The following is a 17,336-nucleotide window of genomic DNA, read 5'->3' as shown; positions in this document are numbered from 1 at the left end:
ATGTGCGCCACGCTTAACTTGTGAGAGATGTGTCACATTTGTAACGAGGAACCGATTTAACTCGCATCTACGTTCGGCAGGGAAATGTGAAGTTGAGCACAAATGCTGAACGTGGTTTGTAGTTTGAGTTCCAGTGAAAGTGTAGATGGGTAAGGAAGGGGGCACTCTCGCATGAATGCTCACCAGGGACAGTCTTTTAGTGTGCACACACACTCACACACTCACTCACTCTTGCATTCACAGTCTTTCACATATTCCCTGAGGACACATCTGCAATCAGAGCGGAAGACGAAAGAGAAGCATCTCACAGTCACTCAGACTCAATATAAGCGAAGCCGGGGCAGTTTATCATTTGAAGCCGATACACCCAAAGAGAGAAGACAACCACAGTCATCAACACAGATACAATCGCCGCCATTCATGCTAACCATGAGGAGAGTGAGCGTCACACTGACAGTGATGAAATCAGTGTTTACTCTTCTACTGCAGTTAAAGGACAAGGACTTATTCTCCATTTTTCTGTGAAACCCAAAGCCATAAATGCATCAGTCTACTACAGTTTATTAATCGTTCAGACCATAGATTGTATATGAAGATGGACGACATGGCAGCTCCCCAAAAGTCAAGCCAATGTGTCTCGGTTGCCGCCTGGTGGCTCGCTGCAGTACAGGTCATAAATCCTTTCACCTCCATTTTAGCAGACGGGACATGGGCCAAACCAAAAAGTCAAAACAAGTTCATTGATGGTAATCAGTTATTTGATGCTTTAATATACGTTAAAATGTCATGATTGACTCGCAATTGGGACTTCGATACTGTTGCTCCATCCCTCGATCGCTAATGACTTATTTTCTGGATAGTGAGAGAAAGTGACCTGTAATATACAAACTATGGTTCAGGCTTCCCTTCCCTCTCAGTGACACTCACTCGTTGTTATCGTAGTTTCAGGTTTCTGTTGACGTGTTCCGACGTGGCATTAACATGCATCTCGGGGGATCCGATCACTAGTGCACAGCTCTCAGTGCATCACTTCCCACCTGGCGAGGGAATGCGTCTCGAGTGACCACTCGTGATGGTGCCTCACTTCCCTGCTCTACATGAAAATAAGCATGCACACATTTGTCTTTCGAGATAGGGACAGAACAAGTGTGAAATGGGGAGAGGGAGATCGGGGAAGACAGGCAGCAAGGGGGAGAGTCTCCAGCCTCTGTTTGCGGCACCGCCACAATCCTCATATTTACCTCCACACATTCATCTTCTATTTAAGATAGATACTTTTTTTTTTTACTTGTAAAGCTACGTGCATTGTTTCACTCAGCCCCCCCCCCCCCCCCCCCCCCCCGGCTTTGAAGATGTACAATTTAACCCTTTTTTTAAATGTCCTATCTCACCATTTGATGCACTTCCTACTCATAAAGCAGGGCGAGGTCAAAGCTCAGTTACTGTCGTTAACTTTTATGATGCACAGTATTGTGTAAAGCTGTAGCTGCTGCAGATATGACCTACATGCATGCCTATGTTTCACTTCTGTTACTGAGTTATTGATCAACTGCTAGCCGCTTGTTCACAGTGTGGCCCAGTGATGACACAGCCCTGCTGCGCTGGAATTAGCGATTTAGCTTTAAAAGGAAAATCGACTTGCTGATGATTGTCACAGATCTGCCGTGTCTCACTCTGTCCTCTCTCACCCGCAGCCGTTTGAGGCCAGTGACCTGCTGCTGGGACTGAACTTCTCCAAGGTGCTGAGCAGTCTGGTCGCTCTGAATAAAGTGACTGCAGGTGAGTTAAAAATATGTGCAATATGAGTGAGTTTCATGCGGCATGTGGGGGTATTTTTATTTTTATGAAAGGCAGACGAGTAGTCATAGGTGTGTGGGCGCTGGCTGCCAGAGCCAGGTCTGGTGTATTTATATTTTGACCTTTCTGTGCAGATATCGGCGTGGGCAGCGATTCGGTGTGTGCCCGCCACTCTTCAGCCCACCGCATCAAGTCCTTCGAGTCGCTGTCTTCTCAGTCTTCACTGGGCCGATCCTCCAAGCTGCTGCAGAACCAGTTTCGCAGTCTGGTGAGCTCAACTCTCACTGCTGCTGACTAACAGCTGGGTTTAGGAACACAAAAGTCCAAGGTCACTGAAAACTGATAATGTGTTTTTGTAATTTTGGCACAGTCAAATATGACAAATTAAGAATCAATACATACTTAATTATACATCATACAAAGTAGTTAAGTGGGTGCTGAAATATGGACAATTAATGTTTCCAAGTTGTTAAATGCAACAATTATATAATGATAAATAGGTGGTTAAAGGTCCTGCAAACACATGGTGTTTTAAGCTATTGCAACTGATTAGACCTCTGCTCTGGTTGAGGGTTGTCACAAAAATAAATATATAGATATTTATATCTTTATATATATCGATATATATATCATTAGACTTTGCTTAAAAGCTTTCATTCAAACTTTACACTATATTCAGATCTATAAGCAACTGGACATGGCATAGGCAATTCACATTAGTTTGAATTACATGATATTAAACAAAGTGTGATACTTTGTTTCACAAAATCCATGTAACCTTTAATGTTTCACAACTAACTCTGTTGCTCATCGGCGTCTCACCTCACATTCCCTCTTTGGTAACATCCTCCCTTCGTTCTCGTCAGGACATGTCGGAGAACAGTGGACAGCAGGTGCTGGTGAAAGCGCGCTTCGACTTCCAGCAGACCAACGAGGATGAGCTCTCCTTCGCCAAGGGGGACATCATCGGCGTGACTCGCCAGGAGGATGGCGGCTGGTGGGAGGGGCTGCTCAACGGAAAGAGTGGCTGGTTTCCTAGCAACTATGTCCGCGAGGTCAAGGGCTCTGGTAGGTACCTCGGCTACTTGTGTTCACGCAGGGAGCTTATGATGGGTGACAGCTATGTGATGTTGATCCGTCTTGAATTTGAATGATTTAAGACAATTAGAACGTTTGGTTTTATAACTAAACCAGTTCATTAGCTTACTAAGATATTAATACAGTGGGGTTTTAGTTCTTTACATTATTGCATATGTGTTACAACCTCCAAAATTATCACTTGCATCCCTCAACCACATATTTCAGAACGGATCCTCTGCTCCTACCTTCCTCTGAATGAACAAAGCAGATGGAGAGATTACATATTATTCATCACAGATATTTTCTCATCCCTCAGATTCAAAATGGGCCAATTTATGGACAACATCACAGTTACCATTGTCACATTCTGGTCATACGATTGTTACACAGCCTCACATCTGCTGTGGTTCGTTATTTATTCACTGGCTAAAAAAATCTTGTGTCACGAGGCAGCACCTTGAATTCTGATCCTCTGTCTGAGTGACATTTTTAACTTGATCAATTTAACACTGATTCTAGGGACTGTAGATTGTAAAGACTAATTATATAATAATTTATACAGATAGTTCAGATCCTCCAGGAGGAAAATGTCTCGTTGCAAGGCACCAAAAAAAACACATAGGGATGTGTTTTGGGGTCTTGTTATTCTACTTAACTATCAATAAGTACACAAAAAAACTGATATTACTGTATATCAAGAGTAGTGAAAAGCTGTTAAACTCTGTACTACTTTCCTAAAGTGACCTTGTTGTTATTTAAAGTTGGTAACATTTCTTCATATATATTCTTAGATTTTTTTTTAAATTGGAAGTAAAATCATTGTTTAGTCTTTGATCTGTGTCAATGACCTATAAATGCATGTCACTAATACATGTTTATTTTTCACCTTTTCTCAGAGTAACAGGAATAATTTATACTTGTATTTAGATTTCCTATTTTCTCAGTGATTTATTATAGTTTGGGAATCACAAGCCCTGACACATCTGTAACTTAATCTATAGATCAGTCGCTGTTTGGCTCCCGGATGTTTTTTCTGATTGCAGGCATGTAAAATGAAGTAAATCGCCCAGCCAACGTGACTAAACACGATTTATGATTTCAAAATTTCTGTATGTCCGAATGCAGGCTTCAACAGGCTTGGGTATCTTCACTTAAGTATACTGTAGATGTAAGATTATTTGCATATACATCTTTGTAGGATATTTAATCTTTCAGGCATAAATTACTTTCGGCTCAGTGTTTCAGTTGATTGGCTCATCATGTACGATATAGTGTTTCATTTTGTTACTTTCTAATCACAGATAAACAAGTGTCTCCCAAGTCGGGGACCCTGAAGAGTCCCCCTAAAGGCTTTGACACTTCTGCAATCAGCAAGACCTACTATAACCTGGTAAGAACGCAACTCAACATTTAGTGAAATGTTGAAAGTGTTTGTGTTAGAGACTAATTTTATTTTAATCTCTGCCTGTATCTCTGCTCATTTTCTATTGAGAACTTTACAACCTAATTCCTGCATTCACAAAGCTGTGATCACAGTTGCATAATAAGCCCAGTGATGTTGTGTTTTTACAGACACACACACACACACACACACACACACACACACACACACACACACACACACACACACACACACACACACACACACACACACACACACACACAAGGATACATCTTGTAGTGTTTCATTGTTTCAGCTTCAAGACATGTGATTATCATGTCATAATAATTTGTTGGGTACAGCTGATTGTTAATAAATGATGGGACTGAATCAATATCAAACGCCGACTCAATAGTTATTTTAGCCAAGGAGGTTATACTTTTGTTAGCAGTTGTTTGTTAGCTAGTTATCAGGGTTATGCAAAACACACTCAACCTCAAAGGTGAGGTGTGACCCACGGAAGAACCCATACAATTTAGCTGTGAATCTGGATCAGATGAGCTGACCCAGGACTCTTTCCTCTTTTCTTTATCGTTTGACAGAGTTGATTTCTCATGGATGTTGATGAAACAACAGGCATGTTTAGGTGACTGGTATCTTTGAGTGTGTGAAATGTGGTGCAGAACCAATAAAAAAAAATCCAGATCTAGTGAATTCAAATGTGGTTTGATAAGGGGACTGTTGGGTCTTCGCTCAACCACCTCTGATTTGATAGATATGAATGCAGTTCATTACAATTTCATTATATACAGAAGGTGATCAATGCCTAACATCTTATTTTTTATTGTTTATATTCTTCTTTCCTCATATTTTGTTCTTATATTTTTTTTCATTTTGTAAAGCGTGTTATGTGCGTGAAACTTTGCTGTTCTAAAACAGGAATTTTCCAGTTTGGGATTGATAAAGTACATCTTTCCTATTCTATTTAATCTTGAGCTAATGTTTTGCTTGATCAATTTTAATGTAGTAAATTATTTGTTTAATGCTTCTATGGTTTATTAACTCCAAAAATGTAATTATTATCCTACTCCAGTTTTTGGGATATGAACATTTCCTAATGTAATTTCCTCTTTTCCTGTTGTAGGTGTTGCAAAACATTTTGGAAACAGAGACAGAATATTCCAAGGAACTTCAGAGCCTCCTGACGAACTACCTGCGGCCTCTTCAGAGCATTGACAAGTACGACTTATTCACACACAAAGCTCCATGACTCCAGAACCAGGATATTGTATAACAGGAAGCTGGATCAATCTGATTATGTGTCCTTCTTCTAACAACATACATGAGCTGCGCGCCTGTCTGAATGTGTAGTCACCATTTTTCTTTTCCTTTTTGCCTCCAGGCTGAGCAGCTCGGATGTGGCTCTAATTCTGGGAAACCTGGAGGAGATCAGCACCTTCCAGCAGATGCTCGTCCAATCGCTGGAGGAGTGCACCAAGTGAGTCCCTCATTACACACCCAGCCTCACTGCAGCAGCAGCATCATCACTGTTTCATAACAAGCAGAGGGACATCTAGTGTTGTGCTTAATGTACTGCAGGCATGTGGAATACACAGTATAGCACCAATCTGCAGTGGGTCACAGACCAAACACTCAATATACTGCTGCTGCTGTTTTTTTTCTTAACTGGTTCACAGGAATTTGTGCAGATATATTTTTAACAATGTGATTTTCTATCTTTTTCTTTTAGGCTTCCAGAGAGTCAGCAAAGGGTGGGGGGCTTCTTTCTCAACCTCATGCCACAGATGAAAGCTTTGTATATCGGTTACTGCTCCAACCACCCCTGTGCAGTCAATGTGCTCACCCAGTACAGGTGAGTTCCTTCATGCAGCACAAGTGGTCGTATTGAAAAAATAAGGTTTTGGACTTGGTGAAGTTTGTCTTTGTTTTACTGTTGTTGTTGTTGTAACCTGCTGTTTGCTGAGTGAGGCAGATCTAGAGGCTCAACCCTGTGCACACTAAGTACACACTTTGCAGTCTTCTATTACCAGCACAGCTGTAGCTGAGGCAGTACTTTTTCTTTACAAAGCAAAACAACTTGAATACAACTCAAGGAGAGGGACAAAGGACAGTTTCACACCTACCTGGTTTAGTCCAGACATTCACACGTTTCAGTTTAGTCAGAACCAAATTAACAGCTGTGAAAAGTACTAAATACTAAAATTTTGTCCAACCAGAAGGGGGGGGGGGGTGTCTCTCTGTCGGGATCAAACTGAGCCATGGTACAGTGTCAACGAAATTAACTAATTTAACTCATTCATTCAAAATGTAGTAATCGAATCCAATTCAAATGAACAGAAATTAACTGGCAATTATTAAGAAAACAAATTAATCGATTCAGTAATTTTTTCAAGCGTTCCTTATTTTCAACGTCTTTGGGCTTTTTGATTGGTCTATCAATTAAAACAAATTGGATTATTTGATGAAAAAACTATTTGTTAGTTTCAGCTGTAGCTGCTCAATTGTTAATCTCCCTGTTCAGTGATTTTCTTTTTTATGCACCACTCAATCAATCTTAATTATGAAGGCAATCACATTTTGAGATCTAAGAATCTGAATGCCAGGTAGATATGTTGGACCTGAATTATTTTTTTAAACCAGTGTAAAATAAATACCAGTAAAGAGTCCATTGAGTTGCTGTCTGAATAGTTTGTTGGTGGTGCTAAAAACCCAATGAAAAACTATCTGTGAGGTAGAGAACATATTTAAATCTTTGCATGTCATCCAGGTTGATTGATGCCTTGAGTGACCTCCATTCCCTCTCTCTCTCTTTCCTTCCTCTTGTAGTGACGTATTGGGGGAGTTCATGGAGGGGAGGGGGGCCGTCGTCCCTGGGATCCTCACCCTGACCACGGGCCTCAGTAAACCCTTCATGAGAATCGACAAGTACCCCAACTTACTCAAAGAGCTGGAGAGGCACATGGAGGTGTGTGTCTGTGCCTTTTCATTTGTCTCGGTGCAATCTTAGAAAAGGTCATGAATTGTGTTTTAATAACCAAATACATTTCTCTTCCTCCAGGAGACTTACCCCGACAGGCCAGACATCCAGAAGTGCATGGCGTCTTTCAAAAATCTGTCTGTAAGCTGAAAACACTTCCTGTCTCGTCAGACGCAGCATGTAGCCAGACTTTCACAACAGGACTTTAAGCAGTTTGTCTTTTCCCGTCATGCCAGGCTCAGTGTCAGGAGGTGCGGAAGCGCAAGGAGCTGGAGCTGCAGATTCTCACCGAGTCAATCCGCCTGTGGGAGGGGGATGACATCAAGACGCTGGGCTCTGTGCTTTACATGAGCCAGGTCTTAGTCCAGAGTCCTGGTGCCGAGGTACGAGCACCGCCCACCTCCTTGACCTGCACTTCACTCTGAACTGACAACATTTTGTATTAATTGATTGTACTATCACAGTTCATAGATGACAGTGTTTTATTGTCATTTAACCAGTAAATGCTACTTAGCAGTAACTTTGTTAATGCATTTGACTGCAGGAGGGTACATGTTTGTTGTGCAAGTGTTTGTTAATAGGTAGTTATCAGTCATTTTAAGGTCCAGTGTGTAGGATGAAGTTGATCTGTTGTCAGAAATTGAATGTAATATTGATAATCAGGTTTTTTTTTTGTGACTAAACACAAAAAAAGCCCTCTACATCCACTTTGAAGGCAGATCCTCTCCCTCAGAGTCTGCCATGTTTTTACAGTAGCAGTCCCACTCGTTTTCTTCCGGACATTTTCCTGCTCTCACATGCAGACCCTCCGGAAAATGTATATAAAATGTCTGGACCTCAGTGCATGTCTGAGATTAGTTTTGTTGTGAATCTTTGATTTGAACTTGGCTTCAGACATTATAGAGCCGTGTCATACCCGCGCGATTATTGCTTCCTTGTATTCACTCTCTGTATTTACCTCTCTGTTCTTGATCCTATTTTTCAGGAGAAGAGTGAGCGTTACCTCATGCTCTTCCATCACGTCCTCCTCATGTTGTCTGCCAGCCCCAGGATGAGCGGCTTCATATTCCAGGTCAATAATTTCTCTGATAGAACATTTCTTAAACTGCTCCCCAGTGTTAAGACTTATTGTCTGATATAATGATTTTCCTCTGCAGGGAAAATTGCCCCTGACCAGTATGACAGTGAACAAACTAGAAGACTGTGAAGCCCATAAAAATGCTTTTGAGCTCAATGGTAAGACCACACCAGATGAGCTGGATGCAGAGTTTAATCCATTTTCAATGCCCTCAGTCATTGTCTGTGTTCCTCCAGGAGCTTTGTTTGACCGTCTCCACGTGGCGTGCACCAACCAGCAGGACCTGCAGGACTGGGTGGAGCATCTGAGCCGACAGATCAAACGCACCTCAGCCACGGCGCCCAGCCACAAACCTCTCACTGTGCCCTGCCACACGGTCAGGAGCTGACGATTATTACATACTCATATACTGAGGCTTTTCTTTTTAGTCTGTTTACGTGTTACCCACTTTAGTGTAAAGAACTATTACAGAGTGAGCCCTAAAGTCAGGGCCTCAGATGGACAGTTTGTAATTCCAAAGTATGAACATTGTGCTTATTTACCCAAAAATTAAGAACTTATTCCAAATGTTATATTTTTTTAAATATTTATTTTAATGTAAATATGTTTGATGTATCTCAATAACTCTGCACACCATTAGTCTAATTCTCAAACAGTAAAAAGTGAATTATATGTATGGATTAAGAAGGCTGATGCTGATATTAGGAAGTAAGCCTTTTTGTTTTGTTCCTCAGCTCCCATCTCACCCCCTCACCCCATCCCGGCATGCTGAGGGCAGGGCCATGACAGTGGCCCCCACCTACCACACCCTGCCTCACCCCTCCTCCCATGGATCATCTCACAGCACTATGATGTGGGGTCCACTGGAGCCGCCCAACACCCCGAAACCCTGGAGCCTGAGTTGCTTGAGGCCTGCACCCCCTCTAAGGCCCTCTGCCGCTCTCTGCTACAAAGAGGTGGGGGACTCTGTCTTTTGGACGTGTGTGTGTAAAAAAAATTATAATTTCTCACAATAAATTTCTGATTTACAGGATCTTAGTAAAAGCCCTAAGAGTGTGAAGAAACTTCTTCCCAAGCGCAAGCCAGAGAGAAAACAGTCTGAGGAGGAATTTGCTTCGAGGAAAAGTATGTTCAAAATGTCAAGATCCTTTTTATGTTTACGGTTTGAGTTGAACCCAGATGTGATATCTTACTCATAAGTTATAGTTTGATTCAAAATTTTCCAGATGTGGTCGTTTTTTACACGTTTCTTTGTGTAAACAAACCACTACCTGATGTAAGCCTCAGAATGCTTACCTTTACTTGGTTGCACCAACAGCTGCCTCAGTCTCTCCTATTGGCTGTTTTGGTAACGTTAGGAATATACTGAAGCAATCATCCTGATTTTAAATCCTAAATATCAAACATGCAAGATAATTATCATGGGGTCCCGGTGATGCTGCAGGCAGTCCGGTAGGTTTAAGAATAGCTCTGTAACCCCTCACACTACCAGATAATCTGAGCCAAACATCTGTACCGACCAAGTTGCCAACCAGCTGCCTCATAGTAGGATTCATACTAAAGGGGCCACCTAAAGGACAGCTATTACCGTTCGGTTTATTTCACTTATACAATAATAAACCAGCAATTTTTCTAAAATGTAGGTAGTATTGCAGTGAGCAGTGTTGGGAGATCTGAGGCGAAGAGCTTGTGACCTATGTTTTCCCTTTTGCACACTCTCAGGTACAGCTGCTCTGGAGGAAGACGCCCAGATCCTGAAAGTTATTGAGGCTTACTGCACCAGCGCCAAAACCAGGCAGACTCTGAACTCCAGTAAGAAAGAAAACACAAATCTGACTCGTACATGTGAACGAAGAAGACAGGTTCATACTGTAGCTTGCTGTCTTAGTATTGACTATATATCTGTGACTCAGAGCCTTTCTTTAACACTGGTATTCAGAGCTGATCTTTCTAACAATATCTTCTCCTCTCTCTGTCTCTCCTCACCGCTTCACTCTTTGGCATTGCTGTGGTTGAATTCCTCCTTCCTCTTTTTTTTCTCCACCAATCTTTCTCCTCTGCATACTGCGCTTTGATTTTCTCCATGTATTCTGATTTGCGCCATCATCTCATCCTCCATCTCATTGGTTTTATGATTTGCCATTTGTTGCGTGTTGCGTATACTCCTTCCCCCCCCCCCCACCCGCACCGTCACTCCTCTCCCTTCGCCTACCATTTCTTCCCTCAACATTCGCAACGTCACCTCCACCTCGGCTCTGCCTCGTCCAGCCTGGCAGGGCACTGACCTGATGCACAACCACGTGCTGGCCGATGTGAACCGCTCCTGCGCGGACTCAACAGGCCGCCGCAGCAGCGTGTCACGGCCCGAATTGACCTCTGACCTGTCGGAGGACTCTGACTATGACTCCATCTGGACCAACCACAGTTACAGGATGGGTTCAGTGCCGCGCAAGAGCTGCATCTCTCACCAGAACTGAAGAATATACAGTACTGCCACGCTGTACTGTAATGTAACGTACAGCACGTTTACCTCTTTTACCTTCAATGTATGAAAGAAAAACGTTTTTTTTAATTGATCTATTTATTTTCTAATATATATTTGTTAATTTTTTTGTTAACTTATTTTGTTAATTTATTTCGACGGTCTGTTTTGAAGATGTTCAAAGCATCTCCCTGTTGCCTTTGACACTTTCCCTTTTATGTGCCTCCTCTCTTTCTGTAGTTGTCATGCAGTAAGTGTTAGGTAATTCTTGTTAATTTATCTTGAATGTGACCACTCCCCTTGTTTGACCATAAATGCGACGGACTCTCGTCGCAGAGAGTGGAGAGGGAAGTTGGACGGGAATATAGGGGAACCAGAGACGGGGGAGAGATGGGGACTGAGTTTTTCCTGTCTGATATTCAGATGTAATTCAGGAACGAGAGTATTCTATTTACCATGTACTACTTCTCTCAAGTATGTGACTTTAGAGTATGAATGCTCAAATATAGCACAGATACGACACATGCGCGTATACACACACACAGGTTGAGGGCACATATGCCCCTGCTGGCTGATAAAATAGCACCATGCAAATGTAATATCCAAATTCTTAACATTTTATAATATTATTTTCATAATTTTTAAAGTTCTATTCATGTTGCCAGCCGAAAGCAGAACAATATTCAACATAATAACCAGACCACTGCTGAATAATCTCTGTTCTTGCCAACATTAACAGTATGTGACCGTCAGTCCGTTCTTTGTTGTAGCTGCTACAGAAAGAGGAGATCATCACATACACTCTGGTCAAGCTTTCACTAACTAGATCCAAGCTAACAGGCTAAGAATGGTGCATTTCAAGGGGCTTACTCACATAAAAAAACAACTAATTTTCATTCTTATCTCTGGTACTATCCAAGCTGTGCACCACTAGAGTTAAGTGACAATGGTTTTTGGTGCACTGTTAAGTTAACATTTTAATAATTTGCTTTATTGTGAAGTCTCCTAAGCATAATCCTCTAAAGCCTGATCTTAAATTCAGTAATATTACTGCGTCAGTGGTTCTACAGGGTTATTTTTAGTCTTATCATATCTCAAGTTACTTTTTGAATGAAATATAAAGCTTCATAGTCCAGCACAGGGCAGTGCAACACTAATAACTGTAAACTACAACCTAATACAGCTACAGTTATACAAGTTGATATTTTTTGTTTAGAAGGGATGTTTCTCCAATTCATTGAAGGAAGGATCTGATATTTTCGGAACTGAGATTATGCTTAATTGCTTTTCTTGCTGAGAGTTCGAGATGAAGATTAATTCAACTCTCAGGTGCAGAGACGACACGCTTTAATATTCTAGTTATGAGAAGTTTGCTTAGCTTAAAATAAAGAGAAGACGAAGAGGAGCTGCTGGCTAATTTCAATTGAATCTATATATTATTTGTCATAACTAGAAGATTATGTTTTAGTTATGAGAACAGTTAACCTTCAATGGACGAGAACAGAAAACAAAGAATAAATTAGCCCCGCTAGCAGTTCCTCGTATTCAAGTCTTTATGCTAAGCAAAGTTTACAGGCCTCTGCTTATCCAAACCAACTTCTGGTTAGCTTAGTTTAACCAGAAGCCTTCTTGTTAAGCTAACCTGCATGCGGTTAACTTATCCAGAAGCCATCTTGCAAGGCTAACCTACATCTGGTTAGCTTACCTTAACCAGAAGATATATTGTTAGGCTAACCAGAATCTGGTTATCTTAACTTAACCAGTAACTATGTTGCTAGGCTAACCTGCATCTGGGAAGCTTACCTTGACCAGAGGCTAGCTTGCTAGGCTAACCTGTATCTTCATAGCTTACCTGTAGCAGAAGCTCGCTTGCTAGGCTAACCTGCATCTGGTTAGCTTACCTCAACCAGTAACTATCTTGCTAGGCTAACCTGCATCTGGGAAGCTTACCTTGACCAGAGGCTAGCTTGCTAGGCTAACCTGTATCTTCATAGCTTACCTGTAGCAGAAGCTCGCTTGCTAGGCTAACCTGCATCTGGTTAGCTTACCTCAACCAGAAGCTGTCTTGCTAAACCAACCTAAATCTTGTTAACTTACCTTAACCAGAAGCTATCCTGCTAAGCTGGGGTGCTCCTGGTTAGCTTATCCAACTTCTGGTTAACTTATCCTACGATACAACCATTATTACCACAGATATTAGAGTGGTATCAGTCTCTTTTTAACTAATCCACAGCACACAGGCCAATAATCCTACATACCAAAATATTAACTATTTCTTTAAAGTGTAGCTGTTGACGGCTCTGACAGTTCGACATAGTTAGCATAGCATCATAAACAAAGATCCCTTGTGTCACAACAAACTAACACCTATGCTACGGCCTCATAAGTCAGACACCCCTCTGTGGTGTCTGGTTTGCTTGGTTTTCCATACTAACCTGCATTAATAACTATTTTTATGAAGAAGTATTTTTCCAGTATTGGTATTAAAAGTACAGCTTGACATCCCCTTAGAGTCTATCTCCTCTTACAGTAAGCAATGCAGGTAACATGTGGAATATATTGGTCCATGTAACGGTACTATTTAATGAAAATGAAAATTCTTTATTCATTATTTTGTATGAAGGCATTTCTTTTTCTTTTTTATGTTATTCTTTATGTCAATGTTTACAAAATGATCCCTGGATGAATCATTTGCGTTCTTTTTTTTCTACATTTTATTGGTCTGATTTAAAGTTTACACTGAAATTATAACATGAAGTGTTTAAATTATTTTGCACAATCATGTAAATGGGAGTCGGGGGTGGGGGGGGGGGCGGGGGGTAGATCTGTATAATTCTGTACTTTTTGTCCTCTGCCTAGAGTGTGTATGATATAGTCGTAAAGGTAGACTTAAGTATTCAGTGTTACTGTAAAGTAAATGCTCATTCGTAGTGTAAAAGAAAAAAAAAACAAGAGATGACTATATGGGAATCTATGTGATCTATTCACTCAACCTCTGTATACTGTCAGTGTGGACTTGATAAACGAAGAGCACACAGTGTCCCTTTCTGTAAATACTAGTTGTCATGGAACAAGGGGAAACAAATCCATCGTACCTTCTATGAGTATTTGAGCTGAGAATATCACTGTCTTTACATCACGTGTTATACTTTGTGACGGGTGTATTCTGTGAAACTAACTGTGGGACCGGCAGGGTAAAGAGACTGTCTGTGACAAACATCGTCTCAGTGTGCTCTAGTGCTGTATCCAGTTCACACGTGTGACCACGTCTTATCTGCAAACAGCGTCTTCAGTGTATCTGTTTGACAATGCTCAAGTGTTCAAGTCCCAAACGCTGTATTATGAGTTTTGAATAAATCTGTCATTTGGTAGACACTGGCTTTCTGGTGATTTGTGAGGATGAAATATAATGATTATATCTGCTGCGTGTTTTCATTTTAGGATTCTTACTGACAGAGAAATGTATTGTGAATAAATGAAGGAATTTCTTTGTTTTTTTTCAGCTGATATTGTCACTGTCTCTCATTTCCTTTCTCTTTCCCCTGTCTCCTATCTGATTTCTTCTCTGTGCATGACTAACACACTACTACCAACAATTGTGGTATATCTCCTTCTCTTTGGTGCTGCTGGCCCTTCCAGAAGAAGCCCACACTGTGGAATGAAAACGTAATATACTGAAGATGTCATCTCACTGCAAGGTGAGAAAAAGCTGTGTATCAGGTGTTGAGTACTCCTCTGTTTTGAAACAGGACCGCAACGAGAGACAGGACTTCATGTGATCATCCCTGGTGAGGATAAGGTCCTAGATCTAAGTCGCAATGGACAAAATGCAGCGGAGGACAAGTAAGTTAACGTGCTTCTCCTTTATCCTGAATTAAAATTTTGTAAATCCAATTGAAGGACCGAAACCAAAATAGCCGTAGTCTACTATCAAACTGTAACTGTAGCACACAGCCCCAGCCAATCTGTTTCAACTGAAGACTTAAATCTTTAAGATCTTTAAAATGGGGTAATTTTCAATAACAGCTGTATATTCTTGCAATTATTACTCAGGAGAAAAAAGTACATTTGTTAGGGACGACTTCCACTTTAGACCAGCTCAATACGCCTCATGGCACAGAGGAATAAGATGTATCGAGTTGTAATGTTCTATTAGTGAGATAATTAAGTAGAGCTTGATTTATTAAGTACTTTACAAAAAGAGAGGTCAAAGAGACCCATTATTACAAAATAAATAAAGAGGATTGACCAGTTTATGGGCAATTCGACAAATGCACAATCTCCCTTTATATTAAAAGGAATTTTATGACTGAGATTATATATTTTTCAAGACTTGCACATTAAGTACGTAACGTTTCAACTGTAACTCTTATTATTATGCTCTTGGTCTGTGACACTGCATTGAGATTATATCTTGCTTCTTATCAAGTAGGTCTTGAAACAACAATCATGCCCATTTATTCAATTAAACCTATTCTGGTTAATACAGTTGTTGCTCCTGCAGATACTGATGATGAAGAGATTGGGGACAAAATCCAAAGACCTCTCTGCAAAAGCATTAAGCAGTCGCTGGCAATGAAATGCTTGGGTCACAGGCTCTCTTATAGCAATGCTCAGTATAATTACAAGCAAACAAAATATTGCATAAAATAATACAAAATAGAATCAAATTTTTTAAATAGAAAATAAAATATATATATATAAATATATATATATACACCAGAAGAAAAAATAGTAGTGCAATTATGTGCTATAGTGCAAATATGCTAAGGTGGTAGTGTATGAGTGTCATTTTAAAATGGACTTCAATCAGTGTGAACCTATCATTCGATGAGCAGACCTGTGGGTGTTACTGATGTGCTGACCTGTAAATCTTCCTGTCTGAAAGGACCCTGGTGGATGTGGTGTATGCTCTGAGGGATGAGGTTCAGGAACTAAAACAGGTAAATGTTCAATGATAGATTATGATTGTGTTTTTTATCAATTATATAGCTTTAAGTAAAATGTCACTGTTTTTGGATCTAATCTAAAAAAAAGTTGGTTGACATAGCTTTAACTAAGTGGAGTTAGATCTATTTGTATTGACCTGTTTTGTAATAAAGTTTAGGAATGTTGTTTTGAACACAGATGTTTGAAAGCTGAGATTTTGCACATTATTTGAGCTAACGATAATAGCCTTGGACCTTAGCCTTGGATTGAGACAGTCTCTCATGTCTTCTCTAAATCTGCTAATCAACAGCCTGTGTTATAATATTTTTTTCCACAACAGGACACTAAGAAGATGAAGAGGTCACTGGAGGAAGAGCAGAGGGCAAGGAAGGATCTAGAGAAGGTTGTGAGGAGGGTTTTAAAGAGCATGAACGACCCAACATGGGATGAGACCAACCTGTGAGGCCGTCGCACACAATCTCCATCTGAAACTTTGAAAAGAGAAAAAGAAATGCGTATATGTGGACTTGCTTCTGTTTTGCGCACACACGTTAAGGCTGGTTGTGTGAGTGAGAGCAAGAGTGAATCTGTAAACAGGTAATTGTGTACTTGTTTGACATGGGTGCATGTGTGTGTGCTTTAAGCAGGATGTCAATACAGCCCCTTTCAAGACCAGAACCACTCAACAGCATCGACCATCTATTCCACAATAACATTCCTTGAACAGCAAGCAAGAGGGCGAGGACATCACACACTTCAACATTCATCATCCACCGTCTATGGCCTTGATCAGTGTGGCCAAAGAGAAACCAGGGCGAGATCCTCTCCGTCTGTTTACAATCATTCATCAGGACGCTGTCCACTGGTACATAAATGGTACATTAATGGTTTTAATGGTCACAAAGCCCTTTGGACAACTCTGAACTTGAACCATGCCATTTCCGCATAACCACTCTTATGTTATTTAATTTTTTTTATGAATTTATTTTTGTTGGGTCTCTTTCCATGACACAAGCTTAACGAAAGTCTGTGCCAGGAAACAAATTTCTTGTCTTTTCATCGTTATTGTTTGACCACTTTGCGGTTTGACTTAATTTCTGGGCATCCTATGGGAAGTGTACAGATATTAACCCGGTACTGTATATTGTAAATACTGCTAAAAGATGAGCCTCTGTCCTTTAGGAGAAATAAATGTGTTTTTAGAAGATGACTTTGAGTTGCCTCTGAAATCTGTTTTTAAGACCACAAAGGAACTGTCTAACAAGGTCTGATTTAGTTTATATTGTACTCTCATTGAGTTTATACTTTAAGTTGTATTGAATCAAGTTGTCTTAAATTGATGCAAAGAAATCTATGACGTTGAATAGTTCACTTCTAGAGGAATAATAGTTGTCTTTCATGCTTGTTTGGATCAACCTGGAGCTGCCCCATAAAAGTTTAATTCAACCATAAATATCACCAACTACTGTACATGGCCTTGTTTAGTGTATTCATCTTTTTTCAGATTATGCAGCGTTTACTCGGCGCTCCTCACCACAGTCCATAGGCCTCTTGTGAACATGAAATATCAGCAGGTCTATCAACAAGTGAC

General features: G+C 40.6%; 1 protein-coding gene across 2 annotated transcripts in view; it reads left to right on the top strand.

Annotated features, from left to right (window-relative positions):
* The window catches only part of LOC128456323 (rho guanine nucleotide exchange factor 7), a 28,143-nt gene extending 11,188 nt beyond the window's left edge, over nucleotides 1-16,955 (top strand). Inside the window, exons 3-21 of one of the 2 annotated variants that reach the window (XM_053440431.1) lie at nucleotides 1,695-1,779; nucleotides 1,932-2,065; nucleotides 2,664-2,865; nucleotides 4,179-4,267; nucleotides 5,403-5,497; nucleotides 5,661-5,756; nucleotides 6,009-6,131; nucleotides 7,106-7,244; nucleotides 7,338-7,397; nucleotides 7,493-7,639; nucleotides 8,242-8,328; nucleotides 8,414-8,492; nucleotides 8,571-8,710; nucleotides 9,069-9,290; nucleotides 9,366-9,459; nucleotides 10,057-10,146; nucleotides 14,566-14,659; nucleotides 15,705-15,759; nucleotides 16,086-16,955. In XM_053440431.1, the coding sequence (XP_053296406.1) occupies nucleotides 1,695-1,779; nucleotides 1,932-2,065; nucleotides 2,664-2,865; nucleotides 4,179-4,267; nucleotides 5,403-5,497; nucleotides 5,661-5,756; nucleotides 6,009-6,131; nucleotides 7,106-7,244; nucleotides 7,338-7,397; nucleotides 7,493-7,639; nucleotides 8,242-8,328; nucleotides 8,414-8,492; nucleotides 8,571-8,710; nucleotides 9,069-9,290; nucleotides 9,366-9,459; nucleotides 10,057-10,146; nucleotides 14,566-14,659; nucleotides 15,705-15,759; nucleotides 16,086-16,208 (2,154 nt within the window). In that variant the 3' untranslated portion in view covers nucleotides 16,209-16,955. Of the gene's footprint in view, nucleotides 1-1,694; nucleotides 1,780-1,931; nucleotides 2,066-2,663; nucleotides 2,866-4,178; nucleotides 4,268-5,402; nucleotides 5,498-5,660; nucleotides 5,757-6,008; nucleotides 6,132-7,105; nucleotides 7,245-7,337; nucleotides 7,398-7,492; nucleotides 7,640-8,241; nucleotides 8,329-8,413; nucleotides 8,493-8,570; nucleotides 8,711-9,068; nucleotides 9,291-9,365; nucleotides 9,460-10,056; nucleotides 10,147-10,602; nucleotides 12,425-14,565; nucleotides 14,660-15,704; nucleotides 15,760-16,085 lie in introns of those variants that run through there. The other variant, XM_053440432.1, reaches the window with a different exon arrangement.
* The last annotated feature ends 381 nt before the right edge of the window (nucleotides 16,956-17,336 follow it).

This window comes from Pleuronectes platessa, chromosome 14, assembly GCF_947347685.1.
Source record: "Pleuronectes platessa chromosome 14, fPlePla1.1, whole genome shotgun sequence".
NCBI classification, from domain to species: domain Eukaryota; kingdom Metazoa; phylum Chordata; class Actinopteri; order Pleuronectiformes; family Pleuronectidae; genus Pleuronectes; species Pleuronectes platessa.
This window is presented reverse-complemented; position numbering and strand designations above follow the sequence as displayed.